The sequence below is a fragment of the Phaethon lepturus genome, unplaced genomic scaffold, assembly GCF_000687285.1.
Source record: "Phaethon lepturus isolate BGI_N335 unplaced genomic scaffold, ASM68728v1 scaffold7520, whole genome shotgun sequence".
Lineage (NCBI taxonomy): Eukaryota > Metazoa > Chordata > Aves > Phaethontiformes > Phaethontidae > Phaethon > Phaethon lepturus.
In genome coordinates, this window is record NW_010511096.1 from 1 (window position 1) to 27142 (window position 27142).

Genomic DNA, 27142 nt, shown 5'->3' on the forward strand with positions numbered 1-27142 from the left:
GGCCAGGGCGAGAGCTACTGCCGGTGCCGCCGCCGCTCCCTGCCGCCATCTTCCTGACCGTGATTATGAATTACAGTCACCCCGGGGGCTCCCCCCCCGCCCCAGCCAGCCCCGGACTCATCCCCCGTCTCTCCCCGTGTCTCTTGCAGAGCTCTACTTCCTCATAGCGCGGTTCCTGACCACCGGGCCCTGCCGGAGGGCGGTGAAGGTGAGTGCAGGGCGTCGCACGCTCGCCCTGGCGCACAGGCTGGGACCCCATGGCCATCCGCTGTCCCCCCGTTCACCCTCCCGAGCCCTGTGGCTGCAGCAGCCACTTGAGAAGCCAGAGGGCTTGCTCGTCCCTAACTCTTACATTTTTTTTCCCTTTTTCTCTGCAGGTGCTGGTGCAGGAGCTGGAGCAGCACCAGGTCTGTGTGGGCTCTGATGAAATCATCTTGCTGTAGCCAAAAGTTTCCTTTACTTTACAAGTCATTCAAGTTCCTTCCACTCTGCTGTCTCAACTTTTTCCTCTTAACACACATTGTTCTGGATATGATCTATTCCTCCTTCCCTTTTAATCACTCAGTTTTCTTTTTTTTCCCCCCACCCATTTAGTTGCTTCCTAAAAGATTGGATTGGCAAGGAAATGAGCATTATAGAAGTTACGAGGAATTGGTGAGACTCTTTTTTTTTTTTTAATAAAAACTTTTAATTGGGATGATAACATTGATGTTAGACCCTTTACCTTTAAAAGTAGGCCCAAAGCTTTACCTTCTAGTTTCGTTCTGGCTCTATTAAAAATTTGGAGTTATTTTGGAAAAGGCCTTTAATTTCTTTACATTAGACTAACAAAAACACAAGTGGTGTTTTAAATTGAGGATATTGTTTACATAGCAGAGGTGGAGCTTGGCGTTGTGCATCGGTACATGCCACTGCCTACATACAGGGAAGAACCAATCTGAAGCAAGGTTTCATTTCAGAGTTTCATGAGCGAGTTTGCTAAACGCGTTTTCATTTGACGGTATTTATTTTCTGCTTGGCTTCCTTCATCGGTTCCCTTCAACAGATTAGGAAATGAAATCGCTGTTCAGAAATCAAGGGTTGGCAGTTCTTGTGCTTAGGTGTATGCTCTTTATCTCTGGCTACTCACTGGTCATAGCTTTGTTTCTAAATACTAGAAAAACATGAGTGATCTCTCGACAGTATGTACTTCATGCCTTCTGCAGCTGATGTTGTTTGCTCTAACTTCATTTCAGAATGGAAAGCTGTCTTTCTCTTGGTGTTTTATTTTACTGCTGCTTAAATGGCAGAGTATATTTGGCACTTGAATCTTGTGAAGTGCTGGCCTAATGCCTGTCCAGTGTGGTTTCCTTCTGCTTTATTGTAGTTCATCTTTGTTTTCTTTAAACAGATACTTATTCTCCCTTTCCCCCCCCTAAGATGCAGGCGTTTCAGGTTAACTGACTGATTTTGCCTTTACCTGTCAGTTTGTGTATTGTTACAGTTAAATCCTCTTATTCCTCCTATATAACCCTTGAAGATCTCAGAATCATATTTGCATAGAGAAGGAATGAAATTTTGTTTAAAATATTTTCTTAATTATTTAAGTGCTGTTTAAAATGATAAACTGGATTCCATTTCTTCTAGTTGTCAGTGTGGTCAGTTGAGCAAATGGGGTTTAAAATTAATGCTTGAAGTCACTAAAGAGCCTAGTCTTGCTAAACAGGAATGCTTTCAAGCTCTGACTTGAATTTAGCAAATATGCAAGTAGTATTAAGTTTAAGAAGGATTGTTTGGGGGTTTTTTGACCCCAGCTCTTCTGGCAAAAAGTATTGGCTTTGGGAGATGCCATGCATGGATCCTCCTGACTTCAGTACAGTATTTTAACTGGCTTTATTATGCATATATAGTTGTCAGATTAATTCCTTCATATGTGCTGCTTCTACCTCTTTTTCTTACACAATTTAAAAGAAATCTCTATGCAGGGTGGTAGTATTTCAGAATATCCAAATTAATCTTGTGAAGGTTTTGGTTTCTGCTTTTGAGGGGCTTTGGGAGCCTGTTGTCCCACCGGTCTCACTCTGAATTTGCAGAGACCACAGAGAAATGCAATCATGTGGTGCAATTATTTCTTTTCCTCTTTGTTCATTGTGGAATTGGAGCGAGACTTTAAAATAACTGTTCCTTCCAAAATCTGACTAAAACTACTGAAAAAAGGAAATTAATTGCAACATCTTATATGCATGCTTCTATGAGGGGTTGCATTTGGAATATATACTTCCTGATGATGCCATGCAAACAAAATGGTTTATAATGCTTGGCATAAAGTATGCTTGAGCTTTCTGTCCAGAATGTTGTGGCTGGTACTGCTCTCTACCATTCAAGAGGCAAAATTTATGAAGAAATGATGAAAAAGTGTGTTTTGCTATCTTTGGACTACCAAATATATTTCTCATAGTCAACCTTAAGCATCTGATGAGCCGATTTGCTTGGTTATATTTGGCTGTGTGGTAATGTTAACTATTTTACCGATATTACCAGCTCCCTGCTTCTCTCCGGAATACAACCTATACCCCTGCAAGCTTTGTACATTACTTGGATTTGTGATATTGAAACAAGTGTTAGGTTGTGGCTTAAATCGTATGTTCTCAATACTCAGTATGCATCTGGGCAACTTTTTGTTGAACAGATCTTACATGATGGCATGCTGTACTTTTATTCCCACTGTTCTGATGACGAGATCAGCCTTGTTAGGACTTTTCTTATCAAAGTTCAGTCAGTAGGCTAAGGGAATGGCATCATAAGCACCAGCTAGTTCTGCCTCTGTTCTGAGCTACGTGGGCAAGAGGCCACATACCTGTGTTGGTGTGGCCTTGTGCCTCTCCTAGCTGTGTTGGCTGGGAACGCAGACTGGCTGCTGAAGTAGCTGTGTGGCTTTCTGGGTCTAACTGGTTTTTACGTGGCCAGATCAGAGAGTGGAGTGAGCATGGGGTTGTTTGTGCCTGCTGATTCAGACCTCCCCAATAGTTTAAATTTATGATTTGAATGGTTTGGTTTACTCGAGTCTGTGTAAACTCTACTTTGCATATTTAACTTTTGCATTATTGTGATTGACTTAATAGTTAGATAAGGAATTTTTTCATTGAGCTCCCAGAAAGAAGGGGGGGAAAGACAAAACCCACACACATCTGTTCTTGAGTGAGACATCTGACTGTGTGTGGGGGTGTATTCTTTTTGTTTTCAGATTGTTAGATGTAGGTAGTGTGGGATCCTTCCTGAATGGATGGATGACTTTTGATCCTTTTGGTTTAAGGAAGTAGGGCAGTCTTATGCTATGCAGTACTGGTTCTTCAAGGAAACTCTTTGCAGAGATATTGTACTCAAACATATATACTGCATATATGTACCTATATGTACATACATATATGTACATACATATATGTACTGCAAACATATAGTTTGCAGTTTACTGAACATGGACTGTGCGACTGAAGTACTAGTTGCATAAATTCTTGTGCTTGGTTACAACAAAATTCTCCATGATCTTGAGTTATGAGGATTTGAATTTTTTTTATTTTTAATAAAAATAATTGGGTGAATTGGGCAAAGACACTCATTGTAGGGTGCCGCACAAATGCGTGCCGTACGTGTGAATATTGCAAGCTTTCAGTAGTAAATTACTGACATGATATAAGTAATTTTACTGCGGTTATTTTTACTACAGCTCTCCCATCCTCGGAGAGTACTTGCTGAATTTACTAGATCAGAGCTTAACAGAATTGATTTTGTTTTGTAAGTTGAACTTAAAATTTAAACAACGTTTAATATACCTGTGAATATTGATGCTTTTAGAATCATCTGTTCTGGATGTACCGTGTATATTTTTAAAACTTAAATTTCTGTCAGGTGCTGTCCAACAAACATGTGGCTCCAGACCACTTATTACAAATTTGCAAGCGTATTGGCCCTATACTGGATAAGGAGATACCACCCAGCATTTCGAGAGTGAATTCATTACTTGGTGCAGGGAGACAGTCATTGTTACGTACAGCAAAAGGTATGGTTTGTTTATTATTTGAAATGGGTATGATACATTTTCATAAGTATATGGTGAAAACTTTTGGAATACTTAAAAGTGGTAAGCTTTCACCAGAATTGGCCCCCACTTCTTCTGTACTCTGTTTAATCAACCAAAACATCAGTGATCTGTGTATTGATGGTTTAAAATATATATTGATTGTTGAGAGGAGAAGGTTTTAAGTTGCATCACAAGAATTATTGTTACTCTGAGTGCTGAAGCTGCTGAACATGGCCAGTTTTCAGTGTTACTGCAATATAATGAATCATCAGAACACAGGTGCTACTTCTCTAACATCTCCTGACAGTCCCAGCAGTATATTGGCCCATGTTGGTTTTGAATGCATTAGCTTTTGTACTCTGTTGTGTGCGAATGTGAGACAGTAACACCAGTTTTCTGACAGTCTTCTTGGTTAATGTAAATGGCATCAAAATTAGTCGTTGTGAATTCCATACATACGCAGGAATAAAGTCCTTGCCCGTAACTTAAAGGAATGGTTGTCAATGCATAAGCACGTGCTTTATTTGATAGAGTAGATTTTAGCTTTAGGCTTATCTCTTTGAATGTTTCTGGGAGGGGGATGTTCATGTGTTTTTATGAAGTTCTGTTGGGTAGCTAGATGCTGTGATCTGGGACGGATTTGTGGGATACTGTTGTGTTTTCAGTTATCTGTCCTAACTGCTTTAAAAGATGCAAACTGAAAAACAGTGACTGTTCTATCCTGAAAATCAGGATTGCAATTATTTCCGCACGAGCGTGTCAAAATAACTGTCAGTGTGGGAATTTTTTTTTAAGAATCGCAGAATTGTCAGGTTGGAAGGTACCTTTTGAGATCATCTAGTTAAATAATTTCATACTAATACATAATCAATAAATATTTATAATATTTATGAATAAATATTAATGAAAGTGTTAAAAATCTTAAATGCTTTGCACTGAGAAGGAGTAGGAAAAAATCAGTTGAAAAGTTAGTTTTGTGTTACGTGACCTGCAGGAGCATCACCATTTAGGTGTAATTTCAAAGTTTTGTGGTTGGTTGTGTGGGCTTTTTTCCCCTCCTTCTCTTGCTGTATTAAATGGGTTTTTCTGTCCTCTCATGTTACACTGTTCATGAAATGTTTTGGGGCATTTGGTGATCCTTTTTTTTTTTAGTTGTTTCAATACTGTGTTTGAGACCACCTAGAGTTCTTTGCCGTGTTTTGGAACTGCAGCTTTCTTGGCATTTTTGACATATACTTATGACGAACTTCAACCAATCGGTTTTAAAGATTGCAGGAACACTGTTTGGAAGGGCTCTGCATTTGCTGCTCTTCATAGAGGAAGACCTCCTGAAATTCCTGTGAACTATGGCACACCACCAAATCTTGGTAAGATCTTTTCAACACTCATCGCTGCTGCTGTGAGCATACAGTGTGTATCTTGATACTGGCCTTGCTATGACACTGACTATTGCACCACAGAACCGGATCTGGAGGCTTATCTGGAGAACTACATATGACTTCACTGGAGTTATGTATTGGGTTCAGAGGTTGCTCACAGCGGTAGTGAGATAGTAGCCTCTAGATGACATCTTTTTCTTATATAAAGCCCCTGTATTAAGTAGATAAACCTACAGAAAATACAGATCCTTCTTTGGATGGAAGGACTCTTGTATGATTTAAGGTGTAGAAAGCCATGGGAAAATAAATATAATGTTTAACACTTCTTATTTAGAGACTGAAGTTTTGATTGGAGCAAATTTACAATACTTTTTTGGTTTTATACATTGAAAAAATTGCAAATACAAAAAACCCCCTGACTATGAAATCTGAAAGTCACTTCTAGTAAGTCCTTAAATAATGTATTAATGGAATTTAAATAAAATGGTTTAGAATAGACGTGTTTTAAACATCAATAAGTTCATTCTTTCATTTCTTTGTGTTCTAGTGGAAGTACATCGAGCAAAACAATTAACTGGATATGCAAAGTTCAGTACTTCATTTCCAGGAAGTATGTATCAGCATGTCAAGATGCACAGGCGGATTCTTGGCCATCTTTCTTCTGTATATTGTGTTGCATTCGATAGGACTGGACATAGAATATTTACTGTGAGTTGATGAAATAGACCCAAATCTAAATATAGTTCTAGACGGATGCAAGGAAAAGAACTTTGAAATGCATGTTATGGTGAAACTCCTGGAGGCAGTTATCAGTAGTGTTAAAATGTAGCTGGTTAGCTCCATCGCCATGCTTAAGTAGAAAAATTTGATATAATTACAGGTTGGAAGTCTGTAAGAAATTGTTGTACTTAATATCTGGTCAGGTGTTGACATTTATGTAGGAGCTTTATTCAGTGATGATGTCTGATGTTAAGCATGTTTTATATTATTTATAAAGTGGCAGAGGTGAGATTGCTGTTACAGAACAGTACTTTACTTGGCCCTTGCCATTGCTGTAAGGAATCCCCTCAAACTTATTCCAGAGTTTTTGCATTATATGGTATAAATCTGTGGTGATTGCAGTGTAATCCTGAACCATAAGTGAACATTTTGGTTCTTCTACTGTTGATTGTATGACTTCATTTCTTTCAGCTTAAAGTAGCATACATAGTTTTAAGTAGAAGTGTAATTTACCAAGCTGTGGAAAAACATGGTTAGGTTCCTTAAAGGAAACCTGAAACTTCTACCCTGAGTGTCTTTGAAAATCCTTGCTGAGCATAATAAATATTTCTTTCTAGGGCTCAGATGACTGTTTGGTAAAGATTTGGTCAACTCATAATGGCAGGTTATTTGCCACATTACGAGGACATTCAGCAGAGATTTCCGATATGGCTGTCAATTATGAAAACACTATGATTGCAGCTGGAAGCTGTGATAAAATGATCAGAGTGTGGTGTCTGAGAACTTGTGCACCAGTTGCAGTCCTCCACGGACACACAGGGTCCATTACCTCATTACAGGTATGTCTTTTTATTTGTGCTTCAATAAGTAGAAACACTTAATGTGGATGGATTGTAAGAAGCAGCCAGTCCACAAAACTCGAAGAAAAGTTTCACTTGACAGTGTGGTATGGAAAGTTGGAAGGTATTTTAATCGAATAGTAGAAAACAAAAAATAATTTGGGGGGGGGCGGGGAAAGATGGTGTTGCACCTGATTTGAAAAGTTAAGAGTGTGCTTTAGTATTAGGATTTAGGTTAATGGGTTACCCTAAGATTAGCTAGCTATCATATTGGTAAGAAATAACCAGTTTCCTTGGTTGCTTATTGAAATTGAGAAACATACTTGTGTGAATGCTCTGCAGCAATAGAGCCTTCTATCTTTGTGTTACAACTTCTTGAAAAGGCAGATTAGTACCTCATTTTCTGTTTGTGGAGAAAAGTACTTTGTGGTTGCTGTTACTAGGTTAAGAGGAAACTTGACAAGTGTACATCTTACTTTTTCATGTCCAAATGCGAGGAACTGATGTTCTGTTTCCCATGAAGGCTGGCACATGAATGGCAAATAACTTTCACTATGCCTGTCACTGTGGTTTTCACATGACTGAAATTATTTCTGTGTGCCTGTGGGAATTTTAAAATCTCAACATTTAAATATTGATATCAAAAATTAGTCAAAACCACAGGAGAAACCTACTTCTTGGGGGGGGGGGGGGGGGGGGAAATTCTTTGCAACTCCTGAGTATTTAACAGAAGGTAATGACAGGAATCCTCCTTCACTTAAAAAAGGTCACTACCTGTAATATTTGAGCTGTTGGAATTAAAAAGAATTTCTGGGAAATACTGTGTCCTCCTTATTTTCTGTTACTGGAGACATGATATTCTGGTTTATGTGGGTGAGTGTTCTCATCCACTATGTGATTCTTGCAACTTCTGTGATACGGGTCTTTGTCTTAATCTCAAAAATATAATTTATTTCAAAAGTGCAAAGATATTCAGTGTTAGTATGTTGTATATTTAAATTTGAAGGTGTTGTGATACTTTATGTACTATTGGTAGTTCTTTGGATTCAGTCTTGTTTTGGCCTTTGTAATTCCTTATTTGACAAACTAGTAGCTCATTATCCAGATTTGCCGTGTTTTCCAATGAGACAAACAGGCTTATGTTGAGGGGTGAAGAGTGGGTCACCTGCCAGCTTGTGAAGTTCAGCACAAAAAATAATACTGCAGTTTTCTCAAAATGCTGCCTCTGAGTAATCTTCATATTTGCTGAGTTTCTGTGGCATTAGTTGCATTTTGTTTGTTTTTTAATGGCAAAGCACTTTTGTGGTGTTTCTTTTGTTGTAGTATGGTGAAAATTTTTTTAAGCATTCTTGATAATACTGTAATTGCAGTATGTACAATTTATATGGCTGTTTCCAATGGTGGTAGTAGTAATTGATGAATGATTTAATCGACTTGTGTTCTGTAAAGTTTTCTGAAGCATAGCTCTGTGCATAGCAATAAATCCATGTCTTGCAGGAAGTCCTCACACATACTTATTTAAGTTCATATGTGATGCTGGGTTACACATACTTGGACTATCTCATAACTGATGCTCTGCTTAATTATAGAATTTAAAAAGTAAGCCTGTCTAGTAAAAATTTCTTCCATTTTTTTTTCAGTCTCCTCTGCTCATTACTTTATTCATTGACAAAATTTTTAGTGAATGATTGTGGTTAGTTAAGACTTCAGAAACAAAGCAGCGAATGAATTGGTTTTATGTAATGCAGTAATTGAAACATAGATCACAAACTTATGTTAAAAGTACAGGAGTTGTTATTTTGTAAACATTAAAAATGACAGTTATCAACAACTGCTTTAACTGTTCTAGTTGAAAAATCCAAAGTAAATGAAGGTTTTACATCAACGGTTTTAGAAGTTCATAAACAGTTTTTAAATCTCTTCTTGTACGTGCCTGATTTTACTTTCTTCTCTTCAGTTTAGTCCAATGGTGAAAGGGTCCATGCGATACATGGTCTCTACTGGTGCAGATGGAACCGTTTGCTTTTGGCAGTGGGATCCAGATTCTATGAAATTCAAGTATGTAAATGGGTTGCTGATTAACTCTATGGCATAGTATGCTTGATTAAATTGTCAAGTGCTTTTAGCTAATTTTTTTTTTTTTTGTGATAATAAAAATGTTGTGGAAATAATCTGTTATGTAATTATTTTAAAGCACCATCACTAGCTATATCCTTTGCAAATTTATGTTCTTTCATTGTCCTGGGAGATTAGTTGGGACATACATTAACAACTTACTACACTAAAACTACAAACATAGGACAACTAGAGTTGCTGCAAACATAAATATGTTGGAAAAGTATAATAAAGTTTTTTCTTTATGTTGAGTTTCCAACAGTCCTGTAGTTTTAGGATTAGGTTTACAGAACTTGCATGCAGAATATGTTCAGGATAGTTTTTAGATGTTTTGTATATGATTGCTGTTTATTTGTACAAAAAAAAAAAGATTATTACCAAAAGAAGAGATCTGGGATGATCAGTCTGTGTCTAGTATTGTGCCATATAATGGTGGTCGGTGTGAAATGATCTATTTTAAATTAGAGCAGCTATTTAAAAAAAAAAGAAGTTACTGTATGTGTTTGAGAAGGACCTGTTATGTAGATGTTTGAAGAAACACACCTTTTATGTTTTGAAATGTTAATAGAAGCCAAGTTTTGTGTGGCATGTCCTGTTTCAAGCATCTTCTCTTTTTAAGCAATCGACCAGTGAAATTCACAGAGAAACCTAGACCAGGGGTTCAGATGCTTTGTTCTTCATTTAGTGTAGGTAAGTCATGTACAGACTGAATTTAGCTTTGTGATTTCTCTTTTCCTCATAAGTAGTTGTTATAATGCTCTGGTTGTCACAGCTTTAAAATATACAAAAACAGCAGCTGTGTAGTAAGGAATTGTATATGTGTGTATTGTTAGCCTATGACATAATTAAATTATGTGACTTGCCTTAGCTAACATTGAAAGACTGTTGAACTAAGTGATACTATTTTGCTTTTGCTGTTGGTGATTTTACAGAAGTAAAAGTCACCTGATTCTTGTTTACTTTTTATCCATCTTTACCGGATTTTTATTTTTGTTTAATCCATTAATATAATGTTAGGGATTTGCAAAATTAGTTCTCTTAGATACCACAGCCAACTGCAGTGGAAGTGGTTACTGCCAATAGTAACAACTCCTCATTCTGTGCCAGATGTATGCAGGTAGTCATAAAGATCCCTTCTTTCTTAAGAATCCACAAATGTATCTGTAAATGTGCTTCACTGCTGGCCTGTAGTCTTTCATTCTAATCGTGGGTGACTTGTGGGAAGGCTTACTGGTACCAAACAACATGAACATTAGAAGAAACTTGGGAATTTCAGAAATAAAATACAAATGAAAGTGTAGCTTGTTAATGCTGTCAGGATGTAGCTCATGGCTGTATTTGGGTTTGGGCCTTTTTGAGGTTTTGTTTGTTTGGGGTTGTTTGTTTTTTTTCTGAGAGTGCTTACAGATGCCAAGGTGCAGATCTTAGTATTGCTGCCACCACAGCTAAATACTGGTGTACTTGGACTGGTTTACGTACGCTTCCACCCAGTTTTGAAGCAATTCACATGCCACAAATGAGACACATGCTGCAGTGAAAGAGTTATCTAGATAATTCTGATGATGACTAGCCATAGTCCCCATAATCAAGGGCTTCTGTGTGCTGTTAGTAGTGTTAGATGTTTCAGGTGTTCTCCTAGTTATGTATTTTAACATCTTTGTAACACTGAGTATGACTGTTTATTTTTACTATGGCTGAGAGCGCTTTCTGGGGCAAGAGCAGGGTTTCCTTCCACATCTGCATGTCAGTGGAAGAGCATAAAAATGTGACACTCTTCAGATTTTTTTTTTTTAAACTCTGCATCTGAGAAGTGTTGGTGATCTGTTTTAATTTCTTACACAGTAGTTTAATTATTGCTTGATTTTTACAGGTGGTATGTTTTTAGCAACTGGCAGCACTGACCATGTCATCAGGATGTATTTTTTTGGCTCTGAAACACCTGAGAAAATAGCTGAATTGGAAAGTCATGCTGTAAGTAAGATTGTTAAATCTAATATTTAGTCACTTCAAGCAGTATTGAAGTTGCAGGTTAATGTTTTTAGTGGGTTTGTAGCAATGTTCTTTAATTGAATATTTTTAGAACTTAGGCAGAATTTCAGCCAGTCATCTCAGTGTGAGTTGACCATTTTAAAGGCTGGAATGTATCAAGATTACAGTTAGAATGCTATCTTTTCAACTACATGTCATACATTTCTCTAATTTTGAAGCATGTGATTTGCTTAGTTGCTTCTCTCTGATGCAAGTGTGCCTAACCACCCACAGTATTATATGCTGTATACAGGAAGTAAATAGGCTGAGAATGTGTTCATTACTCAAGTTATTTACCATTTGACACCTTTTGTGTTTAAATCTGTAAACAGGATTGAGTTTCCAGAATTTTACTTCTGTTCATTTTGACCTTTATTTATATGTTCAGTGACTGTGCAAGCTACTTTATACTTCCTAAATAATAAGTCAGCTTGCTGGTTTAACATTGTTTCCCCATGTGCTTTATTGTAATATGTGCTGTCTGTCTTTACTTGCTTTCCTGATACAACTGATACCTGTTAGGAAGAGAACTCTTGGATAAAATACTCTCATTTTTTATTTGCGTACCTTAGTCTAGCGGACTCTGTCTTCTAAGGAATCTAAGGGAAACTTGGCTTACATTCATGTGCTGAAGGTTGAGTCATTTTTTTTCAGCACTTGATGCGCAAAGGATCTGTAGTTATAGAGAATTTAGATTTAGTTGAACCCTTGAAGCTCTTTCAAGGGCAGCTCTTAAAATACTCCTTCACTTTGTTTGCCTTAATATGTTTTCTCTAATACTGAATCTTATTTTAACAATTTATGTTGTAGTGATAAGGTTTGATCAGTACAGTTTTTTGTATGTAGAGATTTTCAGCTCTGAAGATAAACTGATCTGAGTGTGCTATCTACTTTTTCTGTAGTTCTTACTGTGATAAAAATTAATAAGTAATTGTATATTTCTTTAAGGAGTGTGTAAGTAGGAGTGAGAATGACAGATTCCTCTCAGTTGTAATTGGCTTAGGATATTGGAAATATATATTCAAATATGAGTTAATTGGCTGCCAAGTTATTAATGGACAGTTATTTCATCTGTCAGGCCTTCATACTTAATTGGGACTTTTTCTTAAACCTTGCATTTTAAATGCATTAATGGTTAGTGAATTCTGGTAAGTATTCGTTGGACTTGGTTCACCTTGCAGTTAAAACTGTTAGAAATTATACAGTAGGCAATTTTTTCATTTTTTCAGACTTTACTAAGCTCAAATTTGTCAAAACCCTATTTCCTGTTTAAAAATATAACTTCTAACAAACTGCACTTTTTCCTACAGGACAAAGTTGACAGCATTCAGTTTTCTAACAGTGGTGATAGGTATGTTGAAAGATGCTCAAATGTGAACAAATATTACATTATTTTGGGATTAAGAATGTATTATTTTTCTCACCTGGAGGTTTCCAGTAAGAAAATTCTACTTATCTAGAACTTAAAGGCGAAATTTGAACTAATCCAGGAGAGCATAGTTAAGTTTCAGCAGTCTGTCTTGGCTTTCTATTAATCCTTGTTAGACAATGTCTTTGGACTGGCTGGGTTTTTATTTACCTGGAGGAATGTTACCACTTTTTAACATACCTCATGTATTCGTGGCTTCATAAACCTCCTCTTCCCCCTTCTTTCATTTCAGTTTCAGGAAGTGTTGGATCAAAATTGAAAATAGAAAATGCAGTTCAAATGGTCTAAAATAAATTTTAATCCTTTTTAGGGTTTTTTCCCACCCTACTATTATTTTTTTAAAGGAAATGGATTTAACAGAATTTTACCGCTGATTTGTAGGGGGCGAGGCACGGAAAGTGTTGTGTAAATTCCATTAGTAAAACTTCACCCATACTTCCAGTACAGAATGGAGTCAAAATTGATCTCTGATTGGGCTATCACTAATGAAGATGTGGATTTTAGCCTTCAGGTTAGACTTATATTTGCAGCCATAAGATGCAGCTCTATTTTTATTGGGTTTTTCCTTCTTCTTGAAAGACAGGTAATTGTGACTAAGAGTGCTAATAACCTACATTCAGTTTCGAAGTTGTAGTTATCTTTCTTTTTAAATGGGTTTTTCTGCAACTATACTTGTCATCATGTTGCCTGCATGGATTATTTTTCAAGGCTGTGCCAAAAAAAAATGGCAAAACTTCGGCACTTTCCCTTGGTGACACTTTCTATGGAAGATGTTTAAGATTTATTATTACTATTAAAATGAATCATAGTAAATTAGAGCACAGTCATGATATACCTAGCATGCAAACTTTTTACATGTGAGGTATGTCAACTGTCTTTCTCAGGGTTGTGATTCATGGACTCGGAGATATCTTTGGATGTCTTACGATGTTTCAATTCCTCTCTTCAGGAGTTTCCATTCTCCTGCATTGATAGTTCAGCACTTCATGAAATGGAAGCCTGAACTTCTGTGTTACACTTTGATATCTTAAAGTAAACCACTGGTGGTCTTCTCTTTTATGCACAGTTGTGAGTGGGAACATCTCGAGTTTTGCTCTGCTATCTACTTGCATAGATAGTTCTTGCCTCTACTTCAGTATCTGATATTCTATAGTTTGAGAATGGATTACTTAAAATGCCTCATTAAAGTATTATAGTTGAGAAGCAGTCAAGAATGAAGTTGTGAATTTAGTTTAACTTTGGAATTTGCTTCTCTGTTCTACATATTTTGACAACTTTATTCGGTTTTTCAGTTCAGAAAAACTCTCTTTCCTGGGCTTCTGGAAAGAAAGTTAATGGACATGTAACTGTAAAGAATAGTCTTGCGCATGAATTGAAGATTCCACTTCTATCAGTCTTTCGTTATAATGTTTGAGATTATAGTCAGAGTGACACACCACCACACTGTAAAGCAAATTAACCACCTTTTAAAACTTCTTCAAGGTTTATAAGTGGCAGTAGAGATGGAACAGCTCGAATCTGGCATTTTGAGCAAGCGGAATGGAGGAGTATTTTGTTGGATATGTCTGATCGATTACCAGGGTATGTGAAGTGTTGTTGTCTTTTTTTTTTTTAATCTGTTGTGTAAAGTCAAGGCATTTGAAAAACTCGTCAAGCACAGTTACTTACAGTCAAACTAGAGCAAGCCTTAGCAATATTATGATCAAGTGGTGTGGTCTTTGAGGGGGGTGAAATGAGTGTTCTGGTGATGTAATAACTTGCTGAATTTTAGTCTGTGCTTGAATAAATATTTATATAGCTTTCAAATGTTCACTGTGCCAAATTAATTACATTTCCTTTGTTAAGGAAAACACTGTCAGGATTTCAGTCAGACACCTGATGTCACAGGAGAAACATTTTTAGATTAGTAAAAATAAGGTAGATGATAATCTTTTTCCAGGAGAGGTCATGACAGGTAATGTGTGGGTTTCCACAAGGACTGATCTTGCAGCCTACTTTCATTGATTCTTCTGTACTTTTTAAAAGTGTGTTTGATGAAATATGCTGGGACACATAGTTTGAGTAGTGTCATAGCGGATGATGATCAGAATATTACATGGCCCTGGATAAAGCTGAAGGGCGGATGATTTACGGTAGTACAGAATGCTCAATCAACTTTTATAGACAGTAAGCCAAAATGAATTTGTAGGTGATTAAATGGGGGGAGAGGCAAACACAAAAACCAAACCATAGGTATACTAGTTGACTGGAGGGTGATTGCAAGCTCTTCTTGTGATGCAGCCATGAAAAAAAAAAGTGGTTTTACAAAGAAAGAAGGAGGTATTAATATTTGAGATTTGACTGTGGCGTCTTTCTGGGTTAATATGTACAATTGTAGTTGCATATAATTGACAGAGCGGCTACTAGTTGGTGTGGAATATAGATAATACTGTGTGAAGGTGTGTTTTGAAGGATACTTGGTCCTTCAGTTGACTGAGATGCTGAGAGGGCATGTTAGATTATCCTGTAAATGTATTTTGGGGGGAGAAATGAAATATATTGAGGTTAATACAAAATAGTATCTTTACTGTATTAATGCTGGGAATCAGGAGAAAATGCTTAGTTGAATGTAGAGGTTAGTTTCTGAAACAGGGTTAGTTGGAAAGCTCTTGACCGTAAAAAGTTCAAATTTTTAAAGGAACTATGTTATGACTCTTAAGTGTAGAAGAGACAAGACTCCATGAAAAAGGAAAGCCTTTTTGCCTTGCATCTCAAATGGAAAAGAGGTCATCATGTCCTATGAAATAAGTATGCTAGAAATCCAGATTAGCTTTATAGCTGATTGCTCCAAAATGAATTAAGTTTATGGACAAAAGTTTCAAAACAAATTTAATTCTTAACTTCCCTTCCCTTGTTTGACTATTGACATGGGAAAACAGGTTATTTTTCTGTATTTTGAGACTGAAATGGGCTAATTAAAAATATCTCATGCCTATTCAACTCTTCAAAATAGTGACACGTGTTCAGAAGAAGACAAATTTATGAAGCCTAAAGTAACCATGATAGCTTGGAACCAAAATGATAACTATGTTGTTACGGCTGTGAATAATCATCTGCTCAAAGTTTGGAATTCCTGTACAGGGCAATTGCTTCATGACTTGGTGGTATGTAATTTTACTTGCTTTTTGAAGTAGGTGGTCTTCCTAGAATTGCAATGACATGTGCATGCTGAGTTCATAATTGGATCTGATTTGCCTTCAAAGCTCTATGTGAATGATAAAGCAAGTGTAGTGTTTCTTGGATTTTTTTTAAATCAAAACTAGCTGCTTCTTCCTGCATTTGAACAATCTCTAGCTGCTGTGTTGAACTTGCCTCTCCTGTGGAATAAATAGCAGTTTTTGTACAGTAGCATACTTGCCCAGTGAATAGTTAAAAGCTTTGTATTTCTATAGTTCTTGCTTGAATCTAGACAATTATTAAATTTAGAATTTAAGTCTTTCTGGCTGCCTGGGGTTTTGCCCTACTTATGTGCCACAGGTAGCAGTCCGGATAGATATGCTGTGAAATTTATAAGAGTCCATATATTTTTGGAGGCAGCTTGTAGGGGTCTAGTTTTCCAAAAGTCTGGGTGTGAGGAGTGTACAGTGCTTTAGGCTCCACTGTAAATATCCTATTGATGTGGATTTATGTCTTCTTGTTTGCACATGATGTGCAATTTTAAATTCTAGGGGCATGCAGATGAAGTATTTGTCTTGGAGACCCATCCTTTTGATTCGAGGATAATGCTGTCTGCAGGTCATGATGGCAACATCTTTATATGGGACATTACCAAAGGCACAAAAACAAAGCATTATTTTAACATGGTAAGAACTTTCTTAAACTCCATTTTTCTCAACACACAGCAGTGTGTTCACATACTGGTTCATGGAATTGTCACCAACACCTTTTGGAAAAAAACAAAAAAAAAACCCACACCAAAAACCAAACAACCAAAACCAACCAAAAAAACCCAAATGAGCAAAATTTATGAGTTCATTTATTCTCTAGAGCTTTTACCTTTGAATTTCTCTGTTATTGTGACTGTACAAAGTGACCAAGATCCAGTTTTAACAGTTTAATGTGGCAGAACAGGAGCACTGGGATTGCCTCCATTGTCTGTTCCCAGCTGCCCACTTCCATTCTCTGCCTTGAATCAGGTGCCTCTTTCTGGAGCTTTTACTAAGCTGAGTCAGTTCACTGATCTTCTGCAAAAGTATTCCCCACTTCCTTCCACTGCTCCTTTCCTGTAGGGCTTCCAAGTCGAATTTGGTCAGGGAGGCCTTGATAAGCTTCTGAGGCAAGGAAGATGAATTGTGAGAATTTGCAGTTGGGTTGAGAAATGTGAGGTATGGGGGAGCAAGCAGGACTTCACTTTCATCATAGTCCATGTCCGAGCTCTTCAGACTTCACCTGTCGATCAGGACTTCTTCGTCTGTGAGGTGCTGTGAATAATTGACACCAGGGCTTTTCCACTCTGTTACTAGGCGTCTTCTTGCACCTCATTCATAGTAACCATTTTCATTCATTGAGATGAGGTGCCATCTGAAAGACTGAAAGGTCCTGTTTTAGACCATCATTTCAAGAGTCTTACAACAAATATTTGTATTTGCAACTATCTTAAAAATGATATTATTACTATAAGTATTAGTGGATTGGTGCAGTTCTTGAGAGCTCCCATGACATTCGCTCCATTTGACAGCTCATGATTAACACTTTAAAATAACGTATTTTCTCTGAGACTTGATTCAATGTTCGTATTAATTTTTAAACCTTATTTTTCCGGTTACAGTCAGTAGCAAAGTGATTATTTGTGTTCTGTAGCTTTAAGTTTCGCTGTGCTTTTCTTGAAAGTGTTTTAACAAAATCAGTATATATTAGCTGCAGTTTATTTTTAAGCAGTATACTGACAGCTAAAAAGCCTCAAAAAGCTTTCTTCTTCCCCCCCAACTATAAGTTTGTCCATACCCTTCAGTGCCTCTTTTAAAACTGTACGGTTCAGGACTTAAATTCACATGTCAAGGGAAAAAAATAAACTGAAGTAATGAGATTATTTGTGCTTTAATTGAGGTATATAAGAGGTCCATGACTGTTTTTGATAGAATAATTAATTTTTGATGCTGTATTATTGTTTGCTCAAAAAAAAAATTGGTCAAATAGTTTTGAGTTTCTTTCGTTCAATCTAGATTGAGGGCCAAGGACATGGTGCTGTTTTTGACTGTAAATTTTCACCAGATGGTCAGCATTTTGCATGTACAGATTCTCATGGACATCTATTGATATTTGGGTTTGGCTGTAGCAGGTCTTATGAAAAGGTAAGTTCAACTTTTTATTAGAACTGTTTATTCTAGCTTCTAACGGAAATTAGATTAGTTACATTCGTTCCTTTAAAACGTCGTATGTAAAAAAGAGTTTTGTATGGGTACAGGATCTAAATATAATGGGTTCCTTGATGTCTGTGAGTTCTCTTGTACCTATGGTCCTGGCACAGCAGAAACAACCAGTGTCTTAACATTCCTTTGGGAGTAACTCACAAGAACTTTTCTGGAATACATTTTTGCCTTCCAGCCAGCTAATTTGCATGTTAATTGTTCAACCTCAAAATTACTTTTATTTCTAATTTCTAAAAATAACTTAATGTTTAAAGATTGGAATGTATCACAAAATTTATTGCACTACTGCCTAATTAAGAAAAAAACAGCCTGTTTGTTAAGAATATTTTGCTGGTTTATTTCAATTATTAGAACTTGCACTTCTTTGGGCCTTTCCTTATTCAAACCCAAAGTCACTGTAGTAGTTTGATTAAAATAAGCAGAAGTAAATATTAATCCAACAATGTGGATTTTGAAACGTTAGAAAAATGTGCATGGGATAAATGTTTTGCTTTTTTGAATCTATCAGCCTGGTTTTTTTTTTAATAAATACATGTGTTTCTGTTTTTTTCAAAATAGCTCTCAAAAGTGCAGTTCTGGCCTATGCTTTTCTTCACTTCCCCCTCAATTTTTTTAAAGTTGCAATGGTAATTCCGTGTTTGTCATTTTAAAAATTTATTATTTTCCTTGCTCTATGTTCTTAACTGAAATTGAAACTTAGTCTCTTCATCTTGCTCATGATAGCTAGGAGCAAAGATTCTGACTGTGACCTAATACTTCTGTAACAATTTTCCTTCAGCTGCATGGATTTAACAGACTGTTTCAGTTGCAGAAGAAAAATTTCTGGTGGACGTTGCATGATTAAGGAAGAACTTTGAGAGCTCATGTTGAACTTCAGACAATGATTTCCTTGCATGGAAACCTAGGAAACTTTTCTTAATTGTGTGGAAAAAAATTAGAATAAGATGTAAAATATTTTTAATTCTAAGTGTAAAGCAGTGCTGCTGCTTTAAGTTACCTCAGTTTGTTTTCCAAAAGCCCTTTGTTGCCTGCAAAAGCACTATCAAAAATGAGAGTACTGCAACACCCATACAGGTTAATTGTAGCTATGTATAACTCTTCTGATTGGGAACTTGCCCCTTCTTTTACCTTTAAGGAGATTTTAGATATTTTAGTGTTACTTGTTCTTCTCTGTTCTTTAGCATATTCTTTTTTTTCAAATTGATAACATAAAAACTTCATTTCGTTCTAGATTCCTGATCAGATGTTCTTCCACACTGACTATCGGCCACTTATTCGAGACTCTAACAATTACGTCCTAGATGAGCAGACACAACAGGCTCCTCATCTCATGCCCCCTCCCTTCTTAGTAGATGTGGATGGAAACCCTCATCCAACAAAATATCAACGATTGGTGCCAGGAAGAGAGAACTGTGCGGATGAACATTTGATTCCTCAACTTGGATACGTAGCAACAAGTAAGAACAGGGTCACTAAAGACCTACATCCAGAAGTTAGAGTCACTGTAGTAATTGTGAATGGGAACAGAGTAGATATGTCATAGGTTGTTTAAAAATGCCTTTGTTTTCTCACGTGCTAACTGTCATGTATTTGTGTTCACTAAAGATTCACTGAAGGGTCCCACAGCAAATATGATGTTAAACAAGAAAAAAAAAAATCGATTGTTCAAATGGATGTCTTATTTTTCTTTTCTGTGGGCACTGACATGCACAAACTGTGTTTGAGTTGTAGTTGCCATAAATGTCTCATTCGGAACAAGCAATTGGAATCATTCCAAGAATGGTTTTCATTGTGTTTAGCTGTGCCTCACTGTGATGTGAACAATGAGATTAAATAATTGCTATAGTCAGTTAACTGAACATGTTTATTTTATTTGTATTACACTCGCAAGGTGATGGGGAAGTGGTTGAACAAGTTATAGGCCAACAGACAATTGATCAGGATGAGCAAGGCTTGGAGCCCAGCATTCTCGATGGCATGATTAGACAATTGCAACTACAACAAGATCAAAGAACTGGAGCTGATCAAGAACCTGCTTCAAGTGGCCCACAAAATGGGGAAGGAACACCTAGAAGAGGTTAGTTGCTGATAAATTTTTAGGTAACTGCTCTATCTCCATTTTTATTACACTGGTGAAGTATTTCAAACAGGTTTTAACTTCAGTGTTGTTTTGGGGACTAAGATTCCCTAAACATACTATTATCTGGTTAAAACCTTTTTATTCACTAAAACACTGCTTACTCCTCTGATTAAATTACAAAACAAAGCCTTTAGCATTTCCTTTTAAAGATCATTAATTGTATTTCTTGTGGAGTGCTACATATTTAATAATGTTTGTAGAGTACTCAAGTAACATTTATAGGAGCTACATTGATTCTTCTCGAAAGTTTGTGACATAAGTATTTTACCATTATCCAAACTGGGTTCCCCTCTCCCTTCTTTACAGACTTAAACCAGACAGTCTTCTGATCTGTGCCCTTGTAGTTTTAATTATGTAAGCTGAGCTCCAGGAAAAGCGGCTTTTTAGAATCTCGCTAGCCTCAGAGCTGCCTGAAATAGTTCAGAAAAACACCTCTGTCACGTGATACTTCCTTTCACTATATTAAAGTAGTAGTAGAAATAACCATTTTAAAAGTATATGTGTAATCTCACTATATTTTCTACAAGATAGATAATTTCCTGAAGGTGATAACTAGTCATATACTTACAATCGTGGAGATAAAAATACGTAAAGTGTTAATTTTTTGTCTTGTACTAAGAAGAAAGAAGGCTGCAATTCTGTGTAGCCTGGAAAAAAATGTTTTTGTTTGTATATTTTTAGCTTTTAGAAGACCAAGTTTTGATATTCAGTCTCCTCCCAATATTGGTCTGCGACGTAGTGGGCAAGTTGAAGGCGTGCGTCAGATGCATCAGAATGCTCCACGAAGTCAGATGGCTACTGAACGAGACCTTCAGGCTTGGAGACGAAGAGTTGTTGTACCAGAAATACCACCAAGCTTACTCAGGTCTGTAGACAGCTTACTAGGCTGCAGATATGACTAGAGAGACCACATCATGTTCTTGTTTCTAAATCTAGTGCTATTAGACCTAGGGTAAAATGGATTTGTGGTACAAATTGAAATAGTTCAGTGTTACCGTCGGCTGTACTGAAAAACTTGTAAAGCCCATTCAACAAAAATAAATGGAGGTTCCTCCAGTTGAATAGAGGATGATTCTCCCATTTTTCAATATTTTAAATTGTCTTAAAGGACAGTTAGGTTACCTAGATTCTTGCTTTTTCCAAAATAAAGGGATATACATTAAATTAATTTACGTGGAAGAGTTCAGAGAGATTGTGCTTTTGTGAGACTTTCAGGGGCTGATGTGTTATGACCAGAACCAGCACTGAGCACTTGAAATCCCAAAAGTTAGTTGCTTTCGAAAGTACTATCAGTATGCATCTGTGAAAAGGAGAATTAATAACAGCTAAATGCTACTTTTTAATGGTACAGCTGTATGTGCTGCCACATCTCTGAAGTTTTTAAAAAGCTTTCCCCATGTTGAGAGGAAGAATGATTGTAAAGGGAAAAATATGGATTAAAAGTGGCATTGAAAAAGTTTTATTTTCTTCTGATATTTGCAGGGCAGACTTTCTTAATATCCATGTTCTTTACTCTTTTCTGGAAATGAGAGGACATATAGGTGTTTGAACAATAATAATGTGTGAAATTAATCATGTAATGGAATTAGGTGCTAGGGTTTTTTAGATCCTTTAAAGAGAACGGATCATTTAACTTTTCAGCATTGTCAAAACAGATGTAGAATTACATTTTCATTACTTTCTTGTAGGAAGCAGGAAGAATATCGAATTGCGAAAGGGGAAGAAGAGAGAGTTCTTTATGTAACAGAGAAGAAAAAGTCATTTGAGTCATTGGAAAAGGTATGCAGCAGCTTCTAGGAAGATGGGCATTCTGTGCCCAGAGACAAGTCGTAATTTAAAAAATGAAAGCAGACTTTTCTGAAGGTTTTAATTTCAGGTCTTCAAAGGTTTCTGCTGATTCAGCTTCCACTTATTGCAGGACAAGACTTGATTTATTTTTGTGAATATGCAGAATTCTTTTTTTCTTTCAGTCTTGCCTCCTTCTATCTAAGGCATTTGGTAGTAATTCTTAAAGGCAAGCTTGATTTCAGGCCATTCTTTTTTTACTGCAGTTAAAGTTTCAAAGGCAGTTGTTGCAGGTCCATGCTAAATCATTGAGGTGCAAGTGAGAATGTTCAAGGTCCTATATTTGAAGAATTACAGGCTATATTGCTGTTCCCTAGTCATTTTACTTTAGATGACAATGTTTGTGTATGGGTCAACTTTTCCAGACTTGCTGTATTTTGAATGATTTTTTTCATTCTGTCCTTTGGAAGAGATAAGTAAGAAGCTAAAATTGGTTATTGTACTGCTTTTGCAGTGGCCTGATTTTCTGTGTCTTACAGTACAAAACAATTTGATGCAAGAATTCTACTGCATGATCCCCTTAACTGGGGGGAGTTGAGGATTTCTGGTTCTCTCAGAATTGCATGTTGTAGGCAGTTAATGTCTTGATTCTGTAAATACATTTATCAGGTAATGTGAATGAACTTGTCAGTAGTTTATAAAGAGCAATTTCTTAGAACTACTACTAAATCTTAAATGGGGAACAGCAAATTGAAAACTGTTGGCTTACAGGAAAATTCTTATGAAAAGTTTTGATGTGATCAGGCTGTGATGTGATAAGACTGTTTCAGTTTTTACAGTCAGCAGTGCTTTTAGCCACCCTTTCAACCCACATAGTTTTGTTTACCACATATATACTTTTATGTAACTGCTTTTTTTCACTTCCTATATAAATTAGAGTGACTCTGAGTCTTCATTAATACAATCTAAACGTAGACTGCATAGAAGGAAATATCCCAATTACCGAACACGGAATAACATTGAACAACTGGAGTCTTCTGATGAGGAAAGAGATAACTGCTTTGGCTTGATAGAGCAGGTAAGTTCTCTTCCAAGTTCTGTATTTTGAACTTGAGTTCCTCAGTAAGTGAAGTTTCATGTAAATGTGTCTTTGGTCTCTTAAAACAAACAAGCAAACAAAAACTCCACCTCTCTTACCAGGGAAAGTATTTCTGTAAGCATCATTATTGTTAGTACTTCCCAAACCTAGTTATGTATTGTTTAGTAACGGCAATCTTTCCTGTAATTTTATAAATGGCTGAACTATTTTTGCTGAGAATCTTCTAAACCAAATCCACAGCCCAAGGCAAAAAACTGATGTACAGTGCTGAGGTTGGCTTAAAGTGAAGTTTGGATTTTAGACGAGTTATGCTGTTTCTCTGCAAAAACCCTCCAAATTTGTGCATACACCTAAAACTGGAAATTTTGAAGGTTCTTGATAAAGCATTGTTACAGTCTCGTAATGTGATTCTTCCACGGAGTCTGTTTATCCTGGCAGAGTCCTGGCTTGGAGTGAAACAGGACTTTGTTGTGGGTAGCAGGAGCTTTTGACGGTTGTGTTATCAGATGATGTAAATCAGTGGTAAGACAACTGTAGTACAAGCACTCCTGCCTCGCACACAAGGAAATAGTCCCAAACTGGGAAAGGGGGAGGAAGTGGAAGGAGCAGAGGAGGTCAGACTTGTTTGATTAGTCACTTTGTTAAGGGAGAACAGTGAACAAAATGGGGGACCTTCAGGAGATAAGATAATTATATAAGTAAGATGAATGATATTCTCTGGAAATGGACTCTCTTCTAGCCTCTTAATAAAGAATTCCTATGTGTTTAAAAACAAAAAAAATCACTTAAATATAATGAAAAGTTCAGGTTTTCTTTATTTTGGGAATGGGGTGGAAGGGGAGTTGACAGACTTCTGGCACCTAATAAAGTCAAAGCGCACAAAATGCAAATAGTTATGTGCACTGTCCTGTAAATACTACAGATAATTAAATATTTCTGAAGAAATTACATTAGTATTATTCATTTTAGTATTATGAGATCTAAAACTAATAATACTATAAGAAGCCGACCTTTGATGTAAATGTTTTTTGTTTTAATCCTACAAATAGTAGGATAAAAGAGAAGAACTGTGAGTTCTTCCTTTTCCTAACTGTGAGTTAGTGAGTGTTGTCCATCATGTACACAGTGTTGAACAGGTCTTAGGGGGAAAACTGTTAACTTTGTTACTCTGAAAATGACAAACAAATAAACAGCTGGACTAATTCAAACAGTATCGAAATTGAAGTTGCAAGTTAAATCTTGTTTTCTTACTTTTTTTTTTTTTTTTTTTTTTTTTTTTAAAAGACAACATATAACTTGAGTTGTAAGCAATGCATTAAGTCTCATTTCAGTTACGGAAAACACATTTAAAACATGAAGTTAATGCAGATAAATTGTTGAACAACAATCAGGAAATTACATCAAAATGTATTACAAATTAAGTATCTTGACTGTTTAGTTTTGCATTTAAATATATGCATGAATACACCCAATTAGTACTTGGTCAATGATTTGATACTAAAACTGGAAAAATCACCTGATTCTAACGTGTATAACTAATGAAAAAAAAATCATAGAAGTGTTACTCTTGTAACAGAATATACCCATGTTGTGTGCGGATGGGAGATGTGATACTTTTCCTTTATTTGTTCCTCTTGCAATCTTTAAATTCTTCCTTTGCATTCTAGTGAGCTAGATTTTATTGTGTGCTTTACATGACCTAATTACAGCATCATGAGTCTGGAATTTGAAGGACTCAAAATCGCCTACCACTTTGTTCTGATAAACAGTGTGAACTTATTCTTCGATTAGAAAAAAACAGAACTGTCATATGGTGGGGGCATAGAAATGTTGCTTTGTGAAGAGTGACTACAGCAGGTGTATCCACATGTGGCTAATAAAATGTGAGTGAATATACAGAAGTTAATGATTAATAGTACACTCCTGAGGTTATTAGGTAAGTTGAAATCGGCTACAAAAAAACCAACTTTCATTTCCATTTTAACTACTCTTTTTACCAGATTTCTTCTTAACTTGATAATATGCAGACATGAATGGAGAATGTGTTTTACATTTCAAACCCTGAAAACACGTGCTCTGAGCAAAGTCTTGGCTTGACTCTGCATATTTTTAAATTCAGGAAGCTGAAGAAAGCGAGGGCTCTGGCTCATCTGAGGAAGAGGAAGAGTGGAGAAGTGACAAGAAAAGCAACAGCAATAGTTCTAGGTAAAAGCAAACATATAAATCCTAGCTTTTACTGTAATGAGTTTTACTTGAGTTTTGGCAAGTTGAAAGTTGTATGGAAGTTCTGTTGTGCTTCATAGGTAATAATTTTTTTTTTTGTAGGGTACTGTACTGACATGCTGTATTGTTATTTAGTGTTCCATTTTGCCAAAACATTTCTGTCTTCTAATGTAGTTTCAAATCCTTTTGCTTTTTGTTAGATGGCAAGGAGAAAGAAGATAGTCTTAAACGTTTTTATAGTGTGTTTTGTTCTGGTGGGGTTTTTTGTTTGGTTTTAGGTTTCATTTTGTTTTAGTAATGCAGCAACAATTGCTAACTCTTACAAAAATGTTTGGTTGGAAAAAAAATAAATCTTAATTTTGATAAAGTTACAATTTTATTTAGAACTGAAGTTATCTATAACTGTTTAATCACTTTTCTATTTTTTTTAGATATTCTTTCTAGAATGCTGTAGTAGTAGAACTGAAAAATACTGAGACAGACAGATACAAAAAAAGCAAATGTGTACCTGTGAGGTTTGTAGAATAGTCCTTAAAGAATTTAAGTAGTATTTGGCTAGTGTGTTCTTTAGGGACGGCTCTTAACTAGTCCAGAATTTCGTTGCACGACTTCCTTGGATAAAATTACCAATTTTTAGAATTCACCAGGTTTGAGGATTTTTAAAAAACATCCTTTGAATTACTGTGTTCCCAAGAAATTATGTTAAACATTAAGTGAAGTAATTGTTACAGCAGGTCAAAGTAATTTTAGTTCTTTTGATAGTGTTTTCAACAGCAATCAATATCTGCAGGTATTTGTCTAAGTGAATTTAGCATTCTGAAGTACTGACAGCTTGGTTCTATGTTTGTATTTTCCCTGACCCCATCCACTATGGACAGCGATTCTTCAAGTAGATACTCTGACTGGATTGCTGATGCAGGGATTAACCTACAACCTCCTGTACGGACTTCACGACGGAAAGCTATCAGATATTGCAGTACTTCAGAAGATGAAGTATCAGCAGAGAAATCATCTCCTCCAAAGAGAAGAAGAAGAAAAAGGAGAAAAAAGCCCAAACCAAAAAAGCAGGGGGAGGTATACAGTTAATGTCTTCTGCTCGCTTTTTAATAGGTTTCTTAAGTTTTTAGACCTCTTCACTAGAAACTGTTAAAGTAACTGTTATTGCCATTGGATAAGGATGTTGGTAACACTACATACAGTGTACCCTTAATTTGAGACCATTCCAAATGGAAGGTATCTTCTGATTTGTATGGAAGAATCTGCATTCCAAATGAAGCAATTTTCACTTTTCAAATCAAAAGGGTTCTCAAGGTTGCTGGTATCAAAGGGGAAATGTGATTATTAAATAACTGTACAGAATATTAGACTAAAACCCTGTTAAACTGGTTTTAAGTAAAGTATCTTTTTGAAAACTCAGGGCCAGTTGTGATAGGACAAGGGGTAATGGTTTTAAACTAAAAGAGAGTAGATTTAGACTAGATCTAAGGAAAAAATTTTTCACAATGAGGGTGACGAAACCCTGGCACAGGTTGCCCAGAAAGGTGGTGGATACCCTATCCCTGGAAACACTCAACATCAGGTTAGACAGGGCTCTGAACAATCTGATCTGGTTGAAGATGCCCCTGCTTATTGCTGGGCGAATTGGACTAGATGGCCTTTAAAGGTCCCTTCCAAACCAAGCTATTCTGTGATTCTGTAGTCACTGTATTTATGGTGGCCATTGATACCTGTGTTGAATTTTTAATATTGTATAAGTTACAATATTTACTAGTTTTTAAGTTACTGAAATTTTTAAGTTAATTTAAATAGTTATCCTTTCTAAAATTAAAATAGCTATTATTTGCTGGTTTTTTACCATAAAGGGAGAAATAGATATTTTTTTTAAATGCTTGGGGTAATTTTGATTCCCGCCCCCCCCCC

At 36.3% G+C, this 27142-nt stretch overlaps 1 protein-coding gene across 1 annotated transcript in view; it reads left to right on the plus strand.

The window, feature by feature from the left end:
• The first annotated feature begins 136 nt into the window (after positions 1–136).
• Positions 137–27142, plus strand: part of BRWD1 (bromodomain and WD repeat domain containing 1) — a 57563-nt gene continuing 30557 nt past the window's right edge. The window contains exons 1-22 of the mRNA XM_010282758.1: positions 137–208; positions 378–407; positions 595–654; positions 3886–4036; positions 5326–5424; positions 5984–6144; positions 6774–6995; positions 8953–9053; positions 9730–9800; positions 10981–11081; positions 12449–12489; positions 14050–14148; positions 15560–15710; positions 16275–16409; positions 17769–17897; positions 19207–19432; positions 19867–20052; positions 20797–20980; positions 21804–21894; positions 22838–22978; positions 25119–25204; positions 26101–26296. Of these exons, the coding sequence (XP_010281060.1) occupies positions 6049–6144; positions 6774–6995; positions 8953–9053; positions 9730–9800; positions 10981–11081; positions 12449–12489; positions 14050–14148; positions 15560–15710; positions 16275–16409; positions 17769–17897; positions 19207–19432; positions 19867–20052; positions 20797–20980; positions 21804–21894; positions 22838–22978; positions 25119–25204; positions 26101–26296 (2256 nt within the window). The 5' untranslated portion in view covers positions 137–208; positions 378–407; positions 595–654; ... (1 more) ...; positions 5326–5424; positions 5984–6048. The remainder of the gene's footprint in view (positions 209–377; positions 408–594; positions 655–3885; positions 4037–5325; positions 5425–5983; positions 6145–6773; positions 6996–8952; positions 9054–9729; positions 9801–10980; positions 11082–12448; positions 12490–14049; positions 14149–15559; positions 15711–16274; positions 16410–17768; positions 17898–19206; positions 19433–19866; positions 20053–20796; positions 20981–21803; positions 21895–22837; positions 22979–25118; positions 25205–26100; positions 26297–27142) is intronic.